Raw genomic sequence first — 20,836 nt, forward strand, 5'->3', positions numbered from 1 at the left:
CCTTTGCTATAAATTAATATTGTTGCTGCCCCTGCTAATGCAACGCCCAATTTGTAAGTGTCTGACAACTTTTAAGCAACTTCTTGCAAGGATTATCAGCGCTGCTTTTTTATTAAGTTCATACTGAGTGCAGTAGCCTAATCCTTATCGTATCTCATCCTTGCAGCAACCGGCTGCAACACTTCCAGTTTAACTAGAACCAGAGGAGGGACAAGAGGGCATTCTTCCTCTAAAATCTGATGGGGCAAATCAACGAGGGAAATCTGGAATAATGATGGACATTTCTGCCTTCTAGCCACTGCTGTAAACATTGACTCAGACTGCTAATCCAGAGGGCTTCATCAGCATAATGCAATCTGACCTGATGAGCAACACTGCCTGCTGATTTTCACGCATGTGCCTACTTTTATGTAACCAAACTTGTGAACCCAAAGTGCCAACAATGGAGAACTGTTGCCTCTCTGCGTTTTTCTCCTTTGTGAAGCCTTGAGTGATTGGATGCTTTCTTATTAATAAGTGTCCTTTGGCTTTCACCCATGCAAAGGCTGATTTGAAACTTGGCAAACCTATGGAAAGGACCGCAGAATCCTATTCAGGTGAAGGAGTTGCTTAAAATAAACACATACATGTGCTTGTACACAAACACTACCAAAGAGAATTCCAGAACTACTTCTTTGACAATGTGGAGCATGGTATTTGGCCTCAAAAACTCGAGTCTTCATTTCTAGAATATTTGGTTTGGCTGCAAAGAATCTAGGTACAACGGCAATGTAGGAAATTACACCTACTCCAAACTTTCAAACATGCATTATTTAGAATAACCACTATTTTTATTTTATTTTATTTTATTTCATTTCATTTTTACATCTAAGCCAAGATGGGAAAATACTAAATCTAGTTGTCTACTGTCATTTGATTCTCTCTTAGGAGTCTCCTTATCCCTACTACTTATAGGTAATGATTACTTTCTTGAAAATCTAATTTCCGAAGAATGCTCTAATGCAGGTATGGGGGAACTTTTGGCCCTCTAGATATTGCACATCTTTTACCATCCCTGGCTACTGGCCATGCTTGCTAGGGTAACATCTGGTGGGCCAAAGGTTTCCCACTCCTGCTCTGAAGGCTAAATATGTAGCGCCATCTCTGAAGCTAAGCACATCTGGTCATTGCTAGTACCTAGACAGGAAACTGGTAACAAAATGCAGAATGAAGACAATGGGATTATAATCAACCTTATACACAAAGCCAAAAAAGTTATGACCTGTTTTGTTTTGCTTTTTAAATTAACTAGCCTAGCAGAGGGACAAATTTCTCCATTCCTCATCAGCCAACACATTTCCTTGGTGGGGTGGCCACAGAAAAGATGCTTCCTTTCACTTGCAGTCAGCACGGAACACAGTAGACTAAGATATGGGGGGGCAGGGCAATTTGGCCTTTCTCTACCTGCCTGCTCACTCACTTGCATGGAATTCTAGTGAATAGTTAGATACAAGGCTGTATACCAAGGGTGCCTAACCTGGTGTCCTCCAGATCTTCCTGGACCCTAACTTTCATCAGCTGCAGCCAGATTGGCCAATGGTCAGGGATGATGATGGTCATAGATTAGTCGGGGAGGGGGGGCAGTCACAGGTTAGTCACCCCTATACACTGTGTGAGGGAACTGCTTTTATTCCAGTTCCATCCTCAACAAATGCTTTGTAAACAGCAGCAGCATTGTGACATGCTGGGTGGCGCTGTGGGTTAAACTACAGAGCCTAGGGCTTGCTGATCAGAAGGTCGGCGATTTGAATCCCCACAACAGGGTGAGCTCCCGTTGCTCAGTCCCAGCTCCTGCCAACCTAGCAGTTCGAAAGCACATCAAAGTGCAAGTAGATAAATAGGCACTGCTCCGGCGGGAAGGTAAACGGTGTTTCCGTGCACTGCTCTGGTTCACCAGAAGTGGCTTTGTCATGCTGGCCACATGACCCGGAAGCTGTATGCCGGCTCCCTCAGCCAGTAACGCGAGATGAGCGCCGCAACCCCAGATTCGGACACGGCTGGACCTAATGGTCAGGGGTCCCTTTGCCTTTAACTTTATAAACCAGTGCTAAGTGTATTTTATACCACTGCTATGGCTGTGCTATGCCTATTGTAAAAACGCTAGCATTGATGTAGCCAGAGGATACACTATCCACCTTAAAACTGAGTCATTCATACCCAAGTTCTCTCCCTCCCCTGCCCAATTTTATTAACCCAGCAACTTGTGTGATTTATCCTTTTAGAGGGGAAAGAAAGTATGTACCATAATTGCAAAGGTGTTCCAAATCTATAGCAAACGCTGCAGAAAATTATCTTGGCTTCATCACGTCCCTCCCACATGCACTTATCAAAGGAGAAGAGGACAAATGTATAACAAAGTTATGATCAGCCGCATGCAACACGATGTAACACATTCATCTTGCTCTTTTAGCAATGGGGGGGGGGGCTGTGCAGAAAAAGGAGACCTATGACCTAGCATAAAAATGAGAGAAGTATGCAATGATGAAGACAACGTGATAAGGTATCTGACCCATCCACCTTTTGCCCTTTGAATTCCCCCAGCATCTGTGTAAGATTGCATCAGAAAATGTAAGTAGCTTGAAAGAGCCAGCTATTCTATTTCCTATTTACTGTTTCCATTTGTACACTACTGCCTATAAGAAGGTTCTGTTAAACCTCAGCTATAATCCAGTAAGTCATAGGGGCATCATAGGGGGCCTCAAATGTGGGTGCATAGCATTGCTCACTAAAAGTAGGGAGTATTATCTAACTTAGAAGAGGGGAACTCACAAAACATACTGACCTTGCTTCAGACTATGCTCATTTTCTTTAACACACTGTATTCTAGCAGCAATATTTAACCACACGCATAATCATCACTGAAATTGTATTAAAGATAATTGAGGACAAAATACTAATAATGCCATCCAGTGTCGTGGCATTTCAGGTAGGCAGCCATACCTATTTAGTGGGTGTCAATTAAGAGGAGTAGCATTAGTTCTTACACCAATGTACCACCCCTTTCCAACAGGTACTGTCAAAGTTTTATACGGAACACCAAGTCTTGGGGTGCAATAAATATCCCTCAGGAGCTGGATGAAAGACTCATTTTATGGAGAAATTAATACTGCATTTCATTTCATTTCATTACTGCAACATAAACTCCTTAATACTATGTAAAACGGCAGACTTCAGAAGTGTCTGTGTGGGCAGGGCGGAAGGAAGAGGAACACCCCATATCAAATGTTGAGAACATGGGCACATTTGAACCTGGAACTTCAGGTTGAAGAATTCACAAAGGCACTTTTCCATCAAAGGACTGTATGTGCTTTCCCTGCTTTTCTTTCTAACTCAAAACTCAATCTAAAAATAAAAATAAATTAATCTGAACACTTACCCTGCCACAACCCATTCTGACATTACAGGAAACTTTCAGGATCTTAAACTCAAGGCCTTCACCATAACTTGACCAAAAGTGAAATAAGAACAAGCACAGAGAACAAAGAAGAAGAAGAGTTTGGATTTGATATCCCGCTTTTCACTACCCGAAGGAGTCTCAAAGCGGCTAACATTCTCCTTTCCCTTCCTCTCCCACAACAAACACTCTGTGAGGTGAGTGGGGCTGAGAGACTTCAAAGAAGTGTGACTAGCCCAAGGTCACCCAGCAGCTGCATGTGGAGGAGCGGAGACACGAACCCGGTTCCCCAGATTACAAGTCTGCCACACCACACTGGCAAAGGTTTAAATTGCTCTTCCATGGCTTTTTATTGGATGCCCACTATGTAAAGAGACCCAACTTCACTTCCCAGGTAACAATACGAAGTGAAGGAGCACTTGTACACAGGATGGATTTTATGAAAGGCATCTTCTTCCCTCTGCTGTAGTAAAAGACAAATGTAGTAAAGTGACCACGACAGATGTTAAGTAAGGTGCCTGAAAGCCATGACCCAGGGGACAACAATAATGGATCGTGCTGGAAGCCTCTTCCCTTGCAATAGGTGCAGGTCCTACTATCTGCCTTTCCCTGACCCACGGCCTCATGTACCTGCTACTTATGAGAACAATAGCCAGAGTAGTGTGTGAGAGCAGGAAACTGGAGTCAGAAACTGCTCTGTGCTGGATTCTAAAGCTGTGATGAATGAAGGAGTAAGAGCTTTGGGGTGTTAATGCTGTGAGCCGTCCCATCCTATGCTCAGGTTGTATATATGTGTAAATATAACCATATATCCTAAAGACACCATAGTCTTCCTTCATTCTAAGGAAGCTGAACCCTGGAGAAGAACTTGGTGTCACTCAAAGCTCAGAGATTGGGATGCAGTGTAATATTCTTTCATTTCGTTTTGTTTATTTTTGCTGTTGTTGCAACCATCATAGTAATATCAACCACCTAAAAAGAATATACATCATATACAATATATACATAAATACAACATTAAAACGCAATAGCAACCAACAGATGATGATGATGATAGATACAAACTAATTTTAGATAACACAACACAACATAACAATGCTTGGTGGAAAACATGATTGCAAGACTACTTGTAACACGCCTAGAAATGTTGAACAGAAGATATTGCATAGCTAAACTGGGGATGCGGGGGAAATGGTCTAAAGGACAAAAAGATGAAACACACACCTACTGTCAATGTCACACATTTTTACTCATCTTCTTTCTTTGTTAAAAAGGACACACATAACCTTACAAGTTTAAACACAAAGGGTACTCATTCTTCAAAACTAAACTGTAATCTGCATTACAAATGCAAGATCACAAGATGGCACTTAGGAAGGTTTTCACAAGCACATAAAATCTCTGTATATCTCTTCTTCCAGAGAGTTCTATGCCAATGCTTCGTTTGCTTTCTCTCAGAGGCTGCTTGGATTCCTAACTGATCGATATAAGTACACCTGACCCTGTACTGTGGGTTTTTACATCTTAAGTTCACACACATCTCCTGTTTCAGAGCCAATAATGGTGGGGAAAGAGGAAACTAATGGGGGTGGGGAGAGAGGAGAGAACACCACACACTCAACTGCTTATGGCACAGCGATTATTTCCTTGATATCGACAGGCTGCAATAATAGAGTGGTGGGGGGAGCAGGAGGTATGACTTTGTCAAACATTATTCAAAGTCCTTTCCCCAGATTCTCATAAAAGGTAAAGGACCCGTGACAGTTGAGTCCAGTCGCGAATGACTTTGGGGTTGCAATGCTCATCTCACTTTACTGGCCGAGGGAGCCGACGTTTGTCCGCACAGTTTTTCCGGGTCATGTGGCCAGCATGACTAAGCCGCTTTTGGCAAAACCAGAGCAGCGCACGGAAAAGCCGTTTACCTTCCCGCCGGAGCAGTACCTATTTATCTACTTGCACTTTGATGTGCTTTCAAACTGCTAGGTTGGCAGGAGCTGGGACCGAACAATGGGAGCTCACTCCATTGCGGGGATTCGAACCGCCGACCTTCTGATTGGCAAGCCCAAGGCTCAGTGGTTTACACCACAGCGCCACCCGCGTCCCAATGCAAGATTCTCAGCTTGCATTTAAAAGACAAAAAGCAAATTTCACAGGTTCCGCCCCCCCTACAGAAATGCAAGGAAACGAGCACTGACAGAATTCCATTCCATTTCATTCCTCAGTAAAAAGTAAATATGATCCCACCTTCTAGGAACCTGGCCAGCACTGTGAGGTACTTAAGATAGCTGGCACTTAGAAGTCATGGAATAAAAGGAGAGGTTATTTTATGGGTCAGTAACTGGTTAAGAGACAGGAAGCAAAGAATAGGAATAATGGGCAGTTCTTCCAATGTAAGGAATGACAGAATAGTAGAGCTGGAAGGAACCATGAGGATCATCTAATCTGAACTCTTGCAATGCAGGAATCTTTCACCCAACATGGGGCTCAAACTCACAACCCTGAGATTAACAAGAGTCTCAAGTTCTACCAACCAGAGTCGAGTTCCCCATGGATCAGCATTGGGACCTTTGCTTTTTAAGCTGTTCGTCGATGTTATTGATAAACAATGGGGTAGCCAAGTTTGCTGCTGACACCAAATTGTTCAAAATGGTTAAAACAAAATGGGTAGTAAAATGGCAAATGGGATTCACTGTAAGCAAATGTAAAACAATGTACACTGAGGCAAAAAAACAACAACCTCAATCATCACTTGTTTTCTGGTGAGTGGTGAAGTCTTAATTGTTTAAAAACGGATTCTGGTGCAGATGTTTAAGGATACCGGTAAGTTGCTGGTTCCCCCCCCCCCCGCTGCTGTATTTTAAAACCACAGTTTAGAACCATTTTTATTTCTGAATTTTACTTTACAGTGTGTTTTTCTTTACTATTGCTATTTTAAACCTTCAGGACCAAAAACATAGGGTATTAAATGTAGTAAATACAATAATAAAACCGAGCAGAGCCTTTTTGAATACTTAGAAAGATCTAGCACCCATTCCAACTAAATCTGTTAATTCCCCGCACCCGGCATGTCATATTTTGCAGACTCTGCCAATGCAAGCTCTCTCTCTCTCACCCTGTTAAGACACACACACACATACACATCCTAGTTCATTTGAAGTTGAGCATGTGCGTTTGAGAGTGAGAGACAGATGCCTGCCCACAGCTGTCATAGTCAGCCCTACTGCAGGAAGCACAAAGTAATGCAGCAATTCCACCATTGGAAAGAGAACACCCATCTGTTGTTACTTGGAAAATTCCTGGAGGCTAGATGTGTGTGAAACGCCCTCGTTATAAGCCTTTTGTATGGTACAGATAGCACTACAGAATATAGAAGGTAATGAGCCACAAGGGAGACCAACTAGGAAAAGGGCAGATGAGAATCCATCAAACCAGACCTTCTTTTCCTTTCCTTGCTCAGGAAGGGGGATTAACAACATGTAAGGGAACTTTTGAGACCTAACAAGATTGTTAAACTACTGGAAATGCCAGACATTTTCTTTTTAGGCTAGTCAGAGGATTTCATTAAAATAATTTTTGTGTCTGCTGGAGCACTGGTGAGTTATGAAAGTCACACAAAGGCCAAAGGTTGGAATAATCTTCTAATCTGGAATCTATCGTTATTAGGGTGAGCAGCCTATTACCTCAGGTCTGAAAACCAGCACCTTGAATTAAGTGCAGATACACCAGCAGTTAGTATCCAATTCCAGGTGCCAACTCTATGACGTAACATTGACAAGGAACAGAGTTTTTACAAAGATAGGTCTGGTTCAGTTCCCTTTAAATATTTCAGTGTAGTACGGTATCATATCTTATCAAAATAATTTCTTTAATTTGCAGAATATGGATAGTTATCTTCTCAAAATGAGAGCAAGCACATCAAGTGATACTGAGGACAATCCTAGATGCGATCAAACTGAGTGCTGGAGAAGACTTGTTTATGATTATATTTTGGGAATGATTCATTTTTTTATGTAGCTGGATTGTTTTATACTTTCTGGGTGTCCCATGATCATATTATAAAGTAGTTGTGTTCTATGTTACAATTCAAGCACTGCTATGAGTTGTTTCTTTTTGCTTTCCAACATGTTTCTTATCAATAAAAAAATTCAGTGTGGCGTGAGCAAATTTTATTCTGAAAGTGTGGCCCAGAGAAAAAGTCTGACAACCACTGCTTTAAAATCTTGTAAGGCAGCAAGCAATTAATAAAAATAAAATAAAATGGTGGCAGAAGCAACAACAACAACAACAATAATGTGAGATGGGGGAGGCTGAAACTGGAGAACTGGGGCTAAAAAAGGTGGGCATACTTTTACTTCCCCCAGATCTGGTTGCCCCAGTAGGGGAAGCCAGGCTCTCTTCCCTTCTAGAGAAAGGAACATAGCAACAGAACACAGAGAGGGCATCAGTCAACTGCTAGGGGCGGAGGAGCCAGAGGCAGATGAGGAACTCACAGTCTGGTCACTCAGGACCTGGCCACAGACTCATGGGAACAGATGCATCTTTGCTGACTCAGTAAGTGTCTGCTCTCTTGGCAGTCTTGCAAGGCACGAGAGCCTCACAAGTGAGCGCGCCTTGCCACATCTTCAGAAGAGTAGCAGATGGGCATACCGCCTTGTGAGGACAACTCTGCTGCTTCCTTGCAGTTCCGAACTCCTTCCCTTGATCCTGGACTCCTTGAACTCGGGCTGCTGCTTCAAGCTGGATGGGAGCCAGGACAGTTGCACAGAAGAGCTAACACACAGCTGCTCGAGGAACATTTTGAAAATGTGGGGGTGGGCGAAGAAATGCAGGAATCCCCCTGTTGCGTCTGTATGTGTTTTGCTGCCTACAGTAGGCAGCTGCTGGAGATGGTCCTCAGCTGAGTATGTGGGTGTGGTGAGAAGGATATGGCTTCTGTTGCTGCTGAATGCCCTACAGCAGGGACTACTCCAAAGTGGTTGGAATGGGGAAGCCCAGTGCAGAGGCACCTCCATTATTATCACCATCATCATTATCACTCTTTTCCTGATTGTTCCAAAATTCTTGGGGGAGAGAGACCCACTGCAAAGGCCTCATCGTCATTATTATCAGCTTTTCTTTGTTCCCAAGTTGTTGGGTTTTTGTTGGGGTGGGCATTTCTGAAGCATCATTATTATCACCACCTTTTTCTCCTGCCTGGCCCACAGGAGGGATCACCCCCAAATTGTTTGGGGAGGAGACAATACACTCCAGGGACAGAAACATTATGATGTCTCCTAAATCCCCCTACTTTTGAGATGCATATAGATGATGTTCAGCCTCAAACATCACACTAGTTTAGGCCAGTAGTGTTCAATTACTGCTCTGGTGAGTTGTCTTCTGTTTATTTTCCATGTATTTCTATTCTTTTCTGTTCCACAAAGATGATGATGATGATGATGATAATAATAGTTGTTGTTGTTCAGTCGTTCAGTCATGTCCGACTCTTCATGACCCCATAGACCAGAGCACGCCAGGCACCCCTATCCTCCACTGCTTCCCGCAGTATATTAATATAATAACAACAATAACAATAACAATAACAATAATAATAATAATAATAATAATAATAATAATAATAATAATAATAATGCAGCCAGCATTATTTGTTACTATCTGTGACTCCACAATTGCATTTTCTCATACAGAATTCTAGGGATTGGTGTCACAAAATTATTCTGATAGCTTTTCAACTTAATAATAAAGCACAGATCTTAAAAAGAAGGGGGGAACAGACTTTTCTCAGCAGAGACTTGGGGTGCAGGTTTATCTGCAGGCCCATACTCAGGCTGTTGTTAATATCCGGGTTTTAGTTTTCTTGTTTCTAAAGTCTCCCTCACCCTCAGCTATTTCTGTCCAACGTAAACAGCTATTGCGCCACTTCTACTTACAGATTTATTCCATTTGATACACTTATTACCTCCATAATCATTTATTGATTGAATCATATGGTATGAAATTGGAGGGAACAATAAAACTTACTGTTTTGAGCCAGAGCTTGAAGCAGACAGTCCAAGCACCCCTCCAAGCTATCAGCTGTGCTGTCAGCAGCTGTTATCTTCAGCTTCTTCAAGGCATCGCTTAGATTATCTGCTTGGATAACATGAAGGAGAAAGCAAAATCAGTGTCCTGGTCTGTCAATTGTAGCTTATGGGCTTAAAGCGCAAATCAACATAGATAAGGTGATGCCAAAAGACATTGACTATTTTATCTCTCCCATTCCCTGATGCCAACAGGGCAAGGACTCTCTTTAGCGGGGGTGGGGGGGCAACAACAGACCCACAGCAGCCAGTTGGCTACAGGCCACACACTCACTTCCACCACTAGGACCAACGCACACAACAAGCAAAAGGCATTCTAATTTACTCAGTATTAGGGCAATACAGTATTAGGCCAACAAAAATGTCACAAAACACTTGGGCATTTTGGGTTCTTCAGAACTCTTCATCAGGCTAGATCAGGAGCAGCGACTCCAACCCTGGTTTGAAGAGCCATTTGGCGCCTAGCTAGTTTCTAGCACTGGAGATAACTGACAGTGGAACCATGAAGTCTGCACTCAGTCACTGTTCCTTCTTCCCAGCAGCCTTTGGTGCAACCAAAAACCTGCCTAGCACCCAACGTCTCATTTTAATGTGCTACCTTCTCCCACACTACAACTTAAGGACTATGACCAGATGCAGGCTCCATGGTTTCACCATCAGCCTATTTTCTCCTCCCCCCCCCTTTGTTTTATTTCTAGCCTGGTGAAGAACTCAAAAGTTTGCACACTACAGTTATTATATTCTGATATGACATGGATTCTAGAATTTTTTGATTTATTTATTACATTGATATCATGACTTTCATCCAAAGAAAAAGTTAGCTTATATTGTGCTCTCTCACACAATAATTGATTATACAGGACTAAAGCTGGAACCTGAAAATATTATTTGTAGTGATTTTAAAAAAATAAATCTTCACCGTCATAGAAGTCATCTCATACCTTGACCCTGTACAAGGGTAGTTATATTGAGGTTAACCATAACCCTATAACATAACCAATTATTTACAGAATCAATTGCCAAACGCAACTGTATAGTTGCTGAATACAGAAGCAAGTGAGCTACTTTACTCTTTCCATTTTGTGAGAGAATGAGGAAGCTTTCAGGAATGAAAAAGAGGCCAAGAACTTCCAATGATGAAACAAATACTCTGCCCCCTGATCATGTTTTAAAATAGGTTTTCTGTGGATGCACATTTATGTTCCCATAAAGCATGCCTGGCACTAGCACCTTAAATATTCTGTTTATTCAAGAGGCATAGTAAGTGCTAACAGCTGCAGCTTAGTTGTTGTTTTTCCTTCTCTTTGCCAGATGATGACTAACCTTACATGTGAATGGCTTAGCCTTTTAAAAAGACACCAGGAATAATTCAGATTCCATGCCCACTAAGACTGTAATCCTAACTGTCCTTATTTGGAAGAAAGTCCTATTGAAACTGAAGGGAAATGAAATGCACACCACAGTGCTAAGTCAGCAAAGCAGAGACATCTCCCCTCAAACATTGATAAATACTTCCTATATCTGCTAAGTAACACAATTATTATCTAAATCCAAATCCTGCCATATGACAACTTTGTGGTATGTCTATCTCTTGCAAATTCCAAGGCATGTGAACAACAAAAGTATAAAGCATTTATTTGTTTATATTTAAAGTATTTTATGCAGTATTCAGGGTAAAAACCATCCCAAGATAGTTTACAGTGCATAAAATACATAGAAAATTATCTATAAGAAAACAACCAGAAAAATAGTAAATAAGACAGCAGAGGACACCTGTCATTGTAACTCAGCTCAAAAAATATTTTAAACCATTTCAAAATCAGCATCACAATAAAGCAATCAAGAAAAACAATCAGTTCTTAAACCTTGATTAAGGGGACATTTGTACCTTAGAATTCCACAGCCAGTAGGTTAAAATATGTATGTATTTGGATAATAATAATGCCTACACACATTAGGTAAGTATATATGGAATTGTAATTGTTAGCTTCAATAATTATATAGTACACCTTTTATTTTAATTTTATTCAATGAAGAAGACGAAGAACTCCACAGCTACAGGATTGCTAAGCAATGGGGCATCCACATGAGGCAATCTAAAATATGGTTGCTTCAATTCCACTTCTTCCTTGCTGTAGATAATTGGACAGTCTCATTTCCTTTGGTGTCTTATATCTTTTGAGAGATTCGTAATTGGAGTCCAGTTCAAAGTGACGCACTAGATCAAACAAGTCAGAAGCTCATGGCTTCTTCGGTTGCACTGCACCGCCACCCCTCAGTATTAAACTCTTCCCCCAAAGCTTTCTTCCACTTCTCCTTGTGGCTGGTAAGCAACCATCCTCTGTTCTGCTGAGTGCTTGCTAAAAGACAGGGGTGATTAGCTGATGTATTTCCTCAAAGTGACTAGAAATGTTTTCCTGAATTGGTAATTTACCTGCTGGTAGAGTCTGGAACCAGTGATTTATAGGTGTGTGTGTGTGTCCATCTCAAGAAAAAAAAAAAGTATGGAGCAGTCTGAATTTAGGATGAGGCAGAGACTGGCAGAGGAAGCAGATGTTTACAGCTGGAGTTAGCTAAAACTGGGTGCAGCTTTTGCTGCAGCAATTGCTCTTTCAGAATCTGATGCAGGATTAGAAATTGGGATACCAGCTTTAGAAGCCATAAATTCGCTTTTAGAGGAAATTACACACTGTTGCATTCTGGACTCGCCGCTGCTTGGGGAAATAAGGAGCATGTAACAATATCAGATCAACAACAACAACTTAAGCATCTCAATAAAAATGCAACTGAATTGCAGACATTTTACTAGCTAAAACCATCAAGGATACATATCAAACTTTGCCTTGTTTCCACAACTTGGTCTCAGATACATCACAATCAAACAATAACACCCCAAAATCCTTTGCTTTGATATCAAATATGGGTCCCCCGTATAATACTTTAAAAATTAATTTTGATGTTGCAGAAATGAATTGCTCCAACAAGAAGACAAGCAGGTAGATTTCTACCTAACAGAAAGATAAAACTGCCAATATCAAAACAAAGCACATCAATGAAAGAGGCTGGAAGAAAGACCATGCAGAAAGGATCTGGGTTGCATTTTGAGAAAGAGCATATGCCATGAAGAGCATCCTTGTAATTATTCAAATATTATTCCAGTTCTCTAAAGGTACTGAAGGAAGATTCCAAGCACATCTTAATGCAGCAATGTATCTCCTCCAGCTCCCCAAAGTGTTAGTTATGAAAAGCATTTTCACTCGTTTTAAGCACCACGAAGGAGTGATATAACAGACCATTAGGGGTGTCTGAGGAAGCAAAAAAAAAAAAAAAATCCACTGGCCATTTCCTCTGGAAGTGGAAGTATGAAAGCATCAATTTGGAAGAGGTGATGGGATAGGTGTTGGCTAGGGTAAAGGTAAAGGTAAAGGGACGGACAACTCTGGGGTTGTGGTGCTCATCTCACTTTATTGGCCAAGGGAGCTTCCAGGTCATGTGGCCAGCATGACTAAGCCGCTTCTGGCGAACCAGAGCAGCCCAGGGAAACACCATTTACCTTCCCGCCAGAGCGGTACCTATTTATCTACTTGCACTTTGACCTGCTTTCGAACTGCTAGGTGGGCAGGAACTGGGACCGAGCAACGGGAGCTCACTCCGTCGCGGAGATTCGAACTGCCGACCTTCTGATCAACAAGTCCTAGGCTCTGTGGTTTAGTCCTAGGGGAAATCGATTACTTATCAAGACTTATGAAAATCCATCTGTTCCCCACCCCAGAACTACTATACATCTTCTAATCCTTTGAAGTGCCTCTCTGCAACCTACCTAGAATATGAGTTGAAAGGTGGACCTCTGATGTCATCTAATTCTCTGAAGTTCTGATCCAGACTGGGCCACCTGCAATTTGCATTTTCAAAAAACAACTGTTTTGGGTTTTTTGGCAATGCAAATTGCAGCCATGTGGAGCAGTTTAGATTAGGACAGATGTCAGCAAACTTTTTCAGCAGGGGGCTGGTCCACTGTCCCTCAGACCTTGGGGGGGGCAGACTATATTTGGGGGGGGGATGAACGAATTCCTATGCCCCACAAATAACCCAGAGATGTATTTTAAATATAATGACACATTCTACTCATGTAAAATCATGCTGATTCCTGGAACATCCGTGGCCGGATTTAGAAGGCGATTGGGCAGGATCCGGTCCCCAGGCCTTAGTTTGCCTACCCATGGATTAGGACTACTGGGTGGAAGCAACCGATCAAACCTCCTCTACCTCCCGATTTCAAAGCCCTTTTGCAAACGCGCTTTTGCTGCTCTTTAAACTTCCAAAAACTGTCACATTTGGCCCAATAGGAGATAAGGATCTGACCTGCTGGTCAGAAAAGATTTTCCACTCTGATGAACACAATACAGCATTAGAATAGGAAGGCCAGCTTTCTATTTGACTTAACTAAAAGATCAGTCCAGAAATATCCAATATTACTGGATATATTTCTCCTTTTATATTTATGTGAGCAGCTTTGGAAGACAATTAGCTGAAAATTGGAATACACAGGGAACATATAATAGTATATTTACCTATAATAGTAAATAAATATAAATCTGTCAATCCAAGTAGTAAGTGACCAATCTTGACTACTCCAGAACTGCTACAAGAAGGCATGCCTTCTTATCATGCCTCTACTGCAGAGAAATTTTTTTATGTTCCTAGAGGTGTCAAGATAATGTTCCTGTCTGCTTCCTGAATTCAGAGGCAATGTATCTGACTTGGCTTATCTGCCAATTTGGCTGCAATGAATTCTCGCTTAAGAAAGCTGCAGGGCTTGAAAACTTTGTGGCACTGTCAGAAATATACTGGTGTTTCCAACTACAAAAACCATTTCCCCAGGAAAATAATATTGAGAGAAGTTGAGTGTCCATTCTAGATAAGGATGCTCTCTGTCCATTAATTTTCTGAGCAGAGTAAAATGGGGAGTTATTTTATATATACTTCATACATGCTATCCCAATAAACAGTCTTGTAAAGTTACAGTATTTCCTGTCTAATTTATCTTCATGAAAAACTATCCATGAGGTGGGTTAGGCTAACAGACAGTGACACGCAAAAGAACACCCAGTGAATTTCATGGCTGAATCAGAATTTAAACGAGGCAGCTGAGAAGGCATAGCCTCATTAGTACATGCAACTCCACAGATGAACATCAGGGTTAATAATAAAACTACAGTTAATGATCGTGTTTTATTTTAATAATGATCTCCCCTCTGCTTCATGAGATAAAAAGTGGTTTAGAGGACGAAAGTGTTAGGTAGCAAGAACATGTCAAGAGTAGGGCGGTAACAAGGAGGGTGTAATCAAAACAATGGAAAAAACACACAAATTCTTATCCATGGAAATGAAATGCATTCTGTTGCAATTTATAAATAATAATTATAGGTCACAAAACAACAATATAAAGGAATGGATCTAAAGATTTGCAATCAGAACTTTGCTTGTACAGCAGAGTTGTTGTTTTACTTCCTAGTCCTGATGTCTTACACACTTCAGGATCATAAAACAAGAATAATATAAGGTATAATGCAGTAGAGGGCTAGACTTGGAAGACAGAATCAGAAGAAATTGTGGGACAGCAACCCTATGCCAGCAGCAGTGCTGTCCACGCATGCAAAGGATGTTCTATATCCCAGCCAAGGAATTCGCTGATAGTATCAACATGCAGCACTGATCACACTTTAATGGCCTTGTTCAGACACATTAACAGCCTTGTGAACAAGTGTCTGGCTCATGCACTCCCTCATCCAATCTTTGCTTCTGGCATGGCCACAAGATGATCAGAAACCTCTGCTTCTGCTCTCAGTTACCCAAAGCTTGGTGTTACATCCAAACCCTAAACTGTGGTTAGTTTTAACTATGGTTTACTGAAACATGCCAGCTTCATAAACCACACATGGCTGAATCCAGTATGCCATAATTTAAGACTATCCACAGTTTGTTGAGCTTAAGACATATGCAATGCTAAACTGTGGTTAGTTAAAAACTGAAGCAAAACATTCTGATCTTCTTGTGGCCAAGGACAAGGGGTCACAAGCCCTTCAAATAAACACACTTTTGGATTATGTCCAAACAGGGCTATTACTTCACTAATATAACAAGCTTGAAATCAGAAGCAGAAATAGTCATCAAAAGGATTATAGATAATTTATGCCTCTTAGAATATGTTGTTCTCTCAATAAAAGAAATACAAGATATGGCAATAAAAGCTGAAGGGTCTGTGCAGCTTTTCTGAAAAACAAAAAGAGAATGAAGAATTTTACTTTGCCTAATGTCTTATAGCTTGCTCATTGGAGAACAGCAAACATCAGCAACATTGCAAATGAGCTTAGAAAAGTTACAAACAAAGTGGTTGGTAGCTCTACCAAAAAATGTCCAAGGCAATATTTATTGGGCTAATCCCCATTTCTGAGTCAGAGATTAGCCATTATTATTATTATTCCTCTATTTCATCTACTGGGTTTTAACTGGATATTTTATTATGTTTGTTTTCAATCAAACATTACCACCTAGTCAAGCTTTCATTATTCAGAGTCTTGGGGATTTTCATTTATTTAAGTAAATAAAATTGGCACAGCCATGTTTATTTGCTTTGCAAGATATATACATCTTAAATCGAGCAACAACAGCAAAGCTCTGGAGAAACAGGGGGCATGGGCAGATTGCTAATTGGGGTTTGGGGAATGCTTTTTAAACTGGCATTAAGAACAACAAAAGGCGTCCGCAAAGGGTAAAGACAATCTAAAATCCTTTGTAATCATAGCTAAATCTACATCAGAATAAATTGCTCGCAACAAAAGACTCTTCAGCAGGTAGTAATCAATCAGTCATGGTAAGCAAAGAAGGAGGGATGCAGTCTACAGATCTTAGGTACAGAATTAGTTTCATTCAATAGCGTGGGCATGAGCAATGCACTGCTTATTGTCATTTGAAAAAAGAAAAAAAACCTATTCTGATGTATCCCAATGGATAGACCTTTCATTACTAGAATAGTAAGCTATAGAACTATAGCAAATAATCTGTATCTCTATGCCAGACTCTTCACCGAAGGAATTATGCAAATACAGGCACAGCAAAAAGAGATCCATTTTCAGGCATCCACAAACGTGGACATGCTGGTGGAAACATGCCAGAATTAGTGAAACCAGCAACATGTAAATTCTCTCTGGCTTCGCTCTTTCCTCAGGGGACAGCCTAGCTAATTATCATATTCTGCAGAAGAAACATGTTTTAAGGTACAGTGCTGTGATTCATTTCATCACATAAGAACTGCGAAGTTGCCAGCTAAGGAATCATCTTAGCTTTTAAGGAATCGTCTTAGCAAAGAAAAAGATAGCTGTAGACAAGGGCTGTTATCGCAACCCCTTCCCCTCCATTATGGGAAAATGCAAAACCAGGGTGCAACTTCAACAATGTCTCATACTTCACAAAAAACAAAGCAAAACATTATTTCACATTTGAGCTAGCCAGGCACCAAAGTAAGCTGGATTTTGGGTAGTTAGCTTCCTTCTGCTGAGACTAGTAAAGAATATAAATGAATATGGGTGGAACTGCTTCCACTAAAAAAAAAAAAAATAGTATATACTCATTTAACATCACAAAGTGGGCCACCACACATACATACACAAACACTTACTTATTTCTGCAATCTATCATTGAATCTGAAACTCTAATGACACAGGGGAACTTACAGGCTACTCCTCAATGTTATAGCTTTTGTCACTTATGCACACCATCAATTACACTAAGGATGGGGAACCTGTGGCCCTTCAGATGTGGTTCCCTCTTATTAGCCTATTAAAGATCCAGAGCAGCTACCAACTGGGCAGACAGATGATTAAATTCTTTCTCAAAGCAGTGGCACATGGGACAAATTTGGCTATGCACAGGTTCCCAATTTGGTTCACGAGGCCATTTCCCTCCAAACATGGCCACCTGCCCCACACCTGATGTGACATTAGATGTGGGGCTGGTGAAGAAGTGGCTGGATCGGCTGCATGACCAAGTTCCCTGCGGAAAGGAGTCATGCCAGCTTTATGCTCATCACTCTGCCAGGTCTATGTGCAAAGGTCGCCAAGCGCCAACTGTCTGTTAAGTCAAAACAAAATCAAAAATTCTTTCCAGTAGCACCTTAGAGACCAACTGAGTTTGTTCCTGGTATGAGCTTTCGTGTGCATGCACACTTCTTCAGATACAAGAACACGAAAGCTCATACCAGGAACAAACTCAGTTGGTCTCTAAGGTGCTACTGGAAAGAATTTTTGATTTTGTTTTGACTATGGCAGACCAACACGGCTACCCACCTGTGTCTGTTAAGTGTTTGGGAACTGCTGCATAAGGGAATTTGATAGGTGGGTAGAACCAACCCACTTACCAATCGTCTGACAGGCAAGTGATTGACAGGGTTGCCCACCTATCTGTCAGACCAAGGACTTGTCTACTACATGGAGCAACTTAAAATGGCCTTCAAGTGTAAGCTCCACTCACTTTGCACCTAATTTTTTTTTTTGGCAATGGTTGTTGCTCAGTGGCAGAGCATCTGTCTAGCCTACATGGCCTACAGAAGGTCCAGGTTCAATAGCAGTCTTCTCCAGGTAAAGCTGTGAGAGATCCCTGACTAAATCTCTGCCGCCACTGAGGTGGGTGGACCATTGGTCTAGCTCAGTTTAAGGCAGATTCCGATGTTGTTAAGTTAGACCATTGGCCAGTTTACACTAGTTATGCACTGTCTACACTGCCTGCAGTTTCAGGAACTGGTCTCTCTCATCCCCAACAGGGTTTTTGTTCACCCTGGTGTTTTCCATTGCAGGAGCATATTGCATCTATATGAAAATGCCCAACTGATAGGATCAACCCAAGGCTTTCCTGGGGATAAAGCTTCTATTAAACTTTCAAACAAGAGTGGCTCAAAGCTTCACTCCAATCAAATGATGAAATTAAAGTGATCCTTTAAAATCCCCAGTATTAACCCTATTTCATTCTTTCCCCTTAACTTTACTGATATCCTATTAAATCTCTGCAGTTCTAAGTGGCCATTAACCTTCCGGATACATCTTCAGTTTTATTTCAAGAGACCCGTATGATGCCAAAAGCAAGTGATAGTGATTATTTTCAGAAAACACGTTCCAGTCCACATGCGCAGCTAGGTGAATCACCACACTTCAATAATCGAGATTTATTTATTTATTTTAAAAAAGAAGCTGGCTGATAAATGTTTGAGATGCTGAGCTATTGTTACAATTTCAAAACCTACTTAGCAGAAAACAAAGCAAGCAAGCAATGAAGTTCAGCTGCAGAAGTGAAACTGTACCTATGTGGGCTGCAGAACTATAAAATGTGCATTTCCCCATTTATAACAGGGATGAGGAACCTGTGGCCTGCCAGATGTTTTGAATCCCCATCAACCCAGCCTGCATGAGCAAAACAGGCTGAAAGGTATAAACTGGACTAACCAATCAATTCCTAAACTGGAAATACGTGCAGGGATGAGAGACCCCTCTTAGATTGATTGGTATCTGATTACTAAAGTATAGATTTAATCATGTGATTAAATCATAAATTGTGGTATTTTAAATACTTATTCAGGAAACAGGATCTAAATTTTGTGTTGGTTTTTCAGGGGGCACTTTGCAGCATCAGCAAAAAACTCCCATCACATACGGTAATTCAACTTTGTGAGCACAATCAGAGAATCACAGAATCATATAATTGTGGAGCTGGAAGGGACCCAAGGGTTATCTAGTCCAAGCCTTTGCAACAAAGGAATCACAGCTAAAGAATCTGACATATGGCCATCCAACCATTGTTCAAAAGCCTCCAGTAAAAGATAATCCACCACCTTCTGAGATTATTCATCCCACTGATAAACAGCTCTTGTTGTCAGAAAGTTCTTCCTAATGTTTAGTCGGAATCTCCTTTCTTGTCATTTGAATCCATTGGTTCGGTTCCTACCCTAAGGAGCAGTAGAAAATAAGCTTGCTCCCATCTTCCACATGACAGCCCTTCAGATATTTGAATATGGCTATCATATCTTCTCTCAGTCTTCTCTTCTACCAGGCTAAACATACCCAACAGGTGTGTGGCAAAGTAAATGGCTCATCACACCCAGAAATGGTTTGGAGGAAAATGATGGTACAGTACTTCAGTGGTGGTACTACTGAAGCTAACCAGGTCTCACTCTGTATTCAGATGGCCTAGGAAATCATATTAAGAGTGTAGTAAACCTAAGTGTAGTAAACAAACAAATATGGACAGCTGCAATGATTTCAGCCCTTCTGAAGGGTATTATCACGGCAGATTCACAAAACTGTTAGGCTAACGCCAGGCGGGTTTTTTTTAACCACCCCATGGTGAGATAAATGTCAAAAATGTCCTTTAGTAAATACTCCATGACAATCACATGAGGCCTCAGGGAAGACAGTAAGAATAGATCCTTCTCCATAAGCCATACTGATCCTTCTGCCAGTAAATTTCTATAGCCTCTGAGGCCCAGTCTGGCAGAGAAGCTTTTCATACCCTCCTGCTGAAAATTTCAGTAGCTGAGGAAAGTGCAAAAGCTTTCCAATGTATGGCGGGAAATGGGCCCCTTGGAAATCTCCTCCACATCCCCGCCACAAAGACAAAAGCCCTCCCATATTCCTACTATCTCACCATGCAATGTTGGACCTGAGCTTAGAAGTCAGATTTTACCACCCCCCAAAAAATAACTGGCCAAAGGAAAAAGGATGACCAAAGGGTTTTACTATTTATATATAATGCTGCAAGGGTAGACACAAACGCTTCCTCTCATTCTTTCTGAAATTTCACCCCTACTGAAAAGTATTTCATTCTTTATGTGTGGAATACAGAGAACGGGAGTCAAAATGACTTTTAAAGCTGTTCATCAGGAACGTTGCAGCATCTGGAAACCCAGCCAGATGGGCGGGCTTTAAATAAAAAATTATTATTATATATTTCTGATTATTATTTTTCCTATATATGTCATCTATGGTGCTCAGACCAATGCGTCCAGGCAAGTGCTGGTTACACCCAGTCTTATTTAACTCTCTGTAGAAATAGAACTACACTTGACACATTCCAACTTTGCATGTACCTTATTTTACCACATGAATCTTCATATATATGGAGATAAAAGCACTGATGTATTAATCCTGTTGATTAATTATTAAGGCATTTGCAGCAGATTTTAAGCAAGAGCTATTCCCTGTGAAATTAAACTCAGCAGTGGCAAATTTAAATTTGTGTGTGTGCACACAATGGAAAGTGTGTACACACATACCCTTGG

At 41.1% G+C, this 20,836-nt stretch overlaps 1 protein-coding gene across 4 annotated transcripts in view; it reads right to left on the reverse strand.

Moving 5' to 3' along the window:
• The window catches only part of RAP1GDS1 (Rap1 GTPase-GDP dissociation stimulator 1), a 100,459-nt gene that overhangs the window by 57,685 nt on the left and 21,938 nt on the right, over positions 1-20,836 (reverse strand). For 3 of the 4 annotated variants that reach the window (XM_033160488.1, XM_033160485.1, XM_033160489.1), the window contains exon 2: positions 9,452-9,562. In XM_033160488.1, coding sequence (XP_033016379.1) covers positions 9,452-9,562 — 111 coding nt within the window. The remainder of the gene's footprint in view (positions 1-9,451; positions 9,563-20,836) is intronic. The other variant, XM_033160486.1, reaches the window with a different exon arrangement.

Source organism: Lacerta agilis, chromosome 9 (assembly GCF_009819535.1).
Source record: "Lacerta agilis isolate rLacAgi1 chromosome 9, rLacAgi1.pri, whole genome shotgun sequence".
Classification (NCBI taxonomy): Eukaryota; Metazoa; Chordata; class Lepidosauria; order Squamata; family Lacertidae; genus Lacerta; species Lacerta agilis.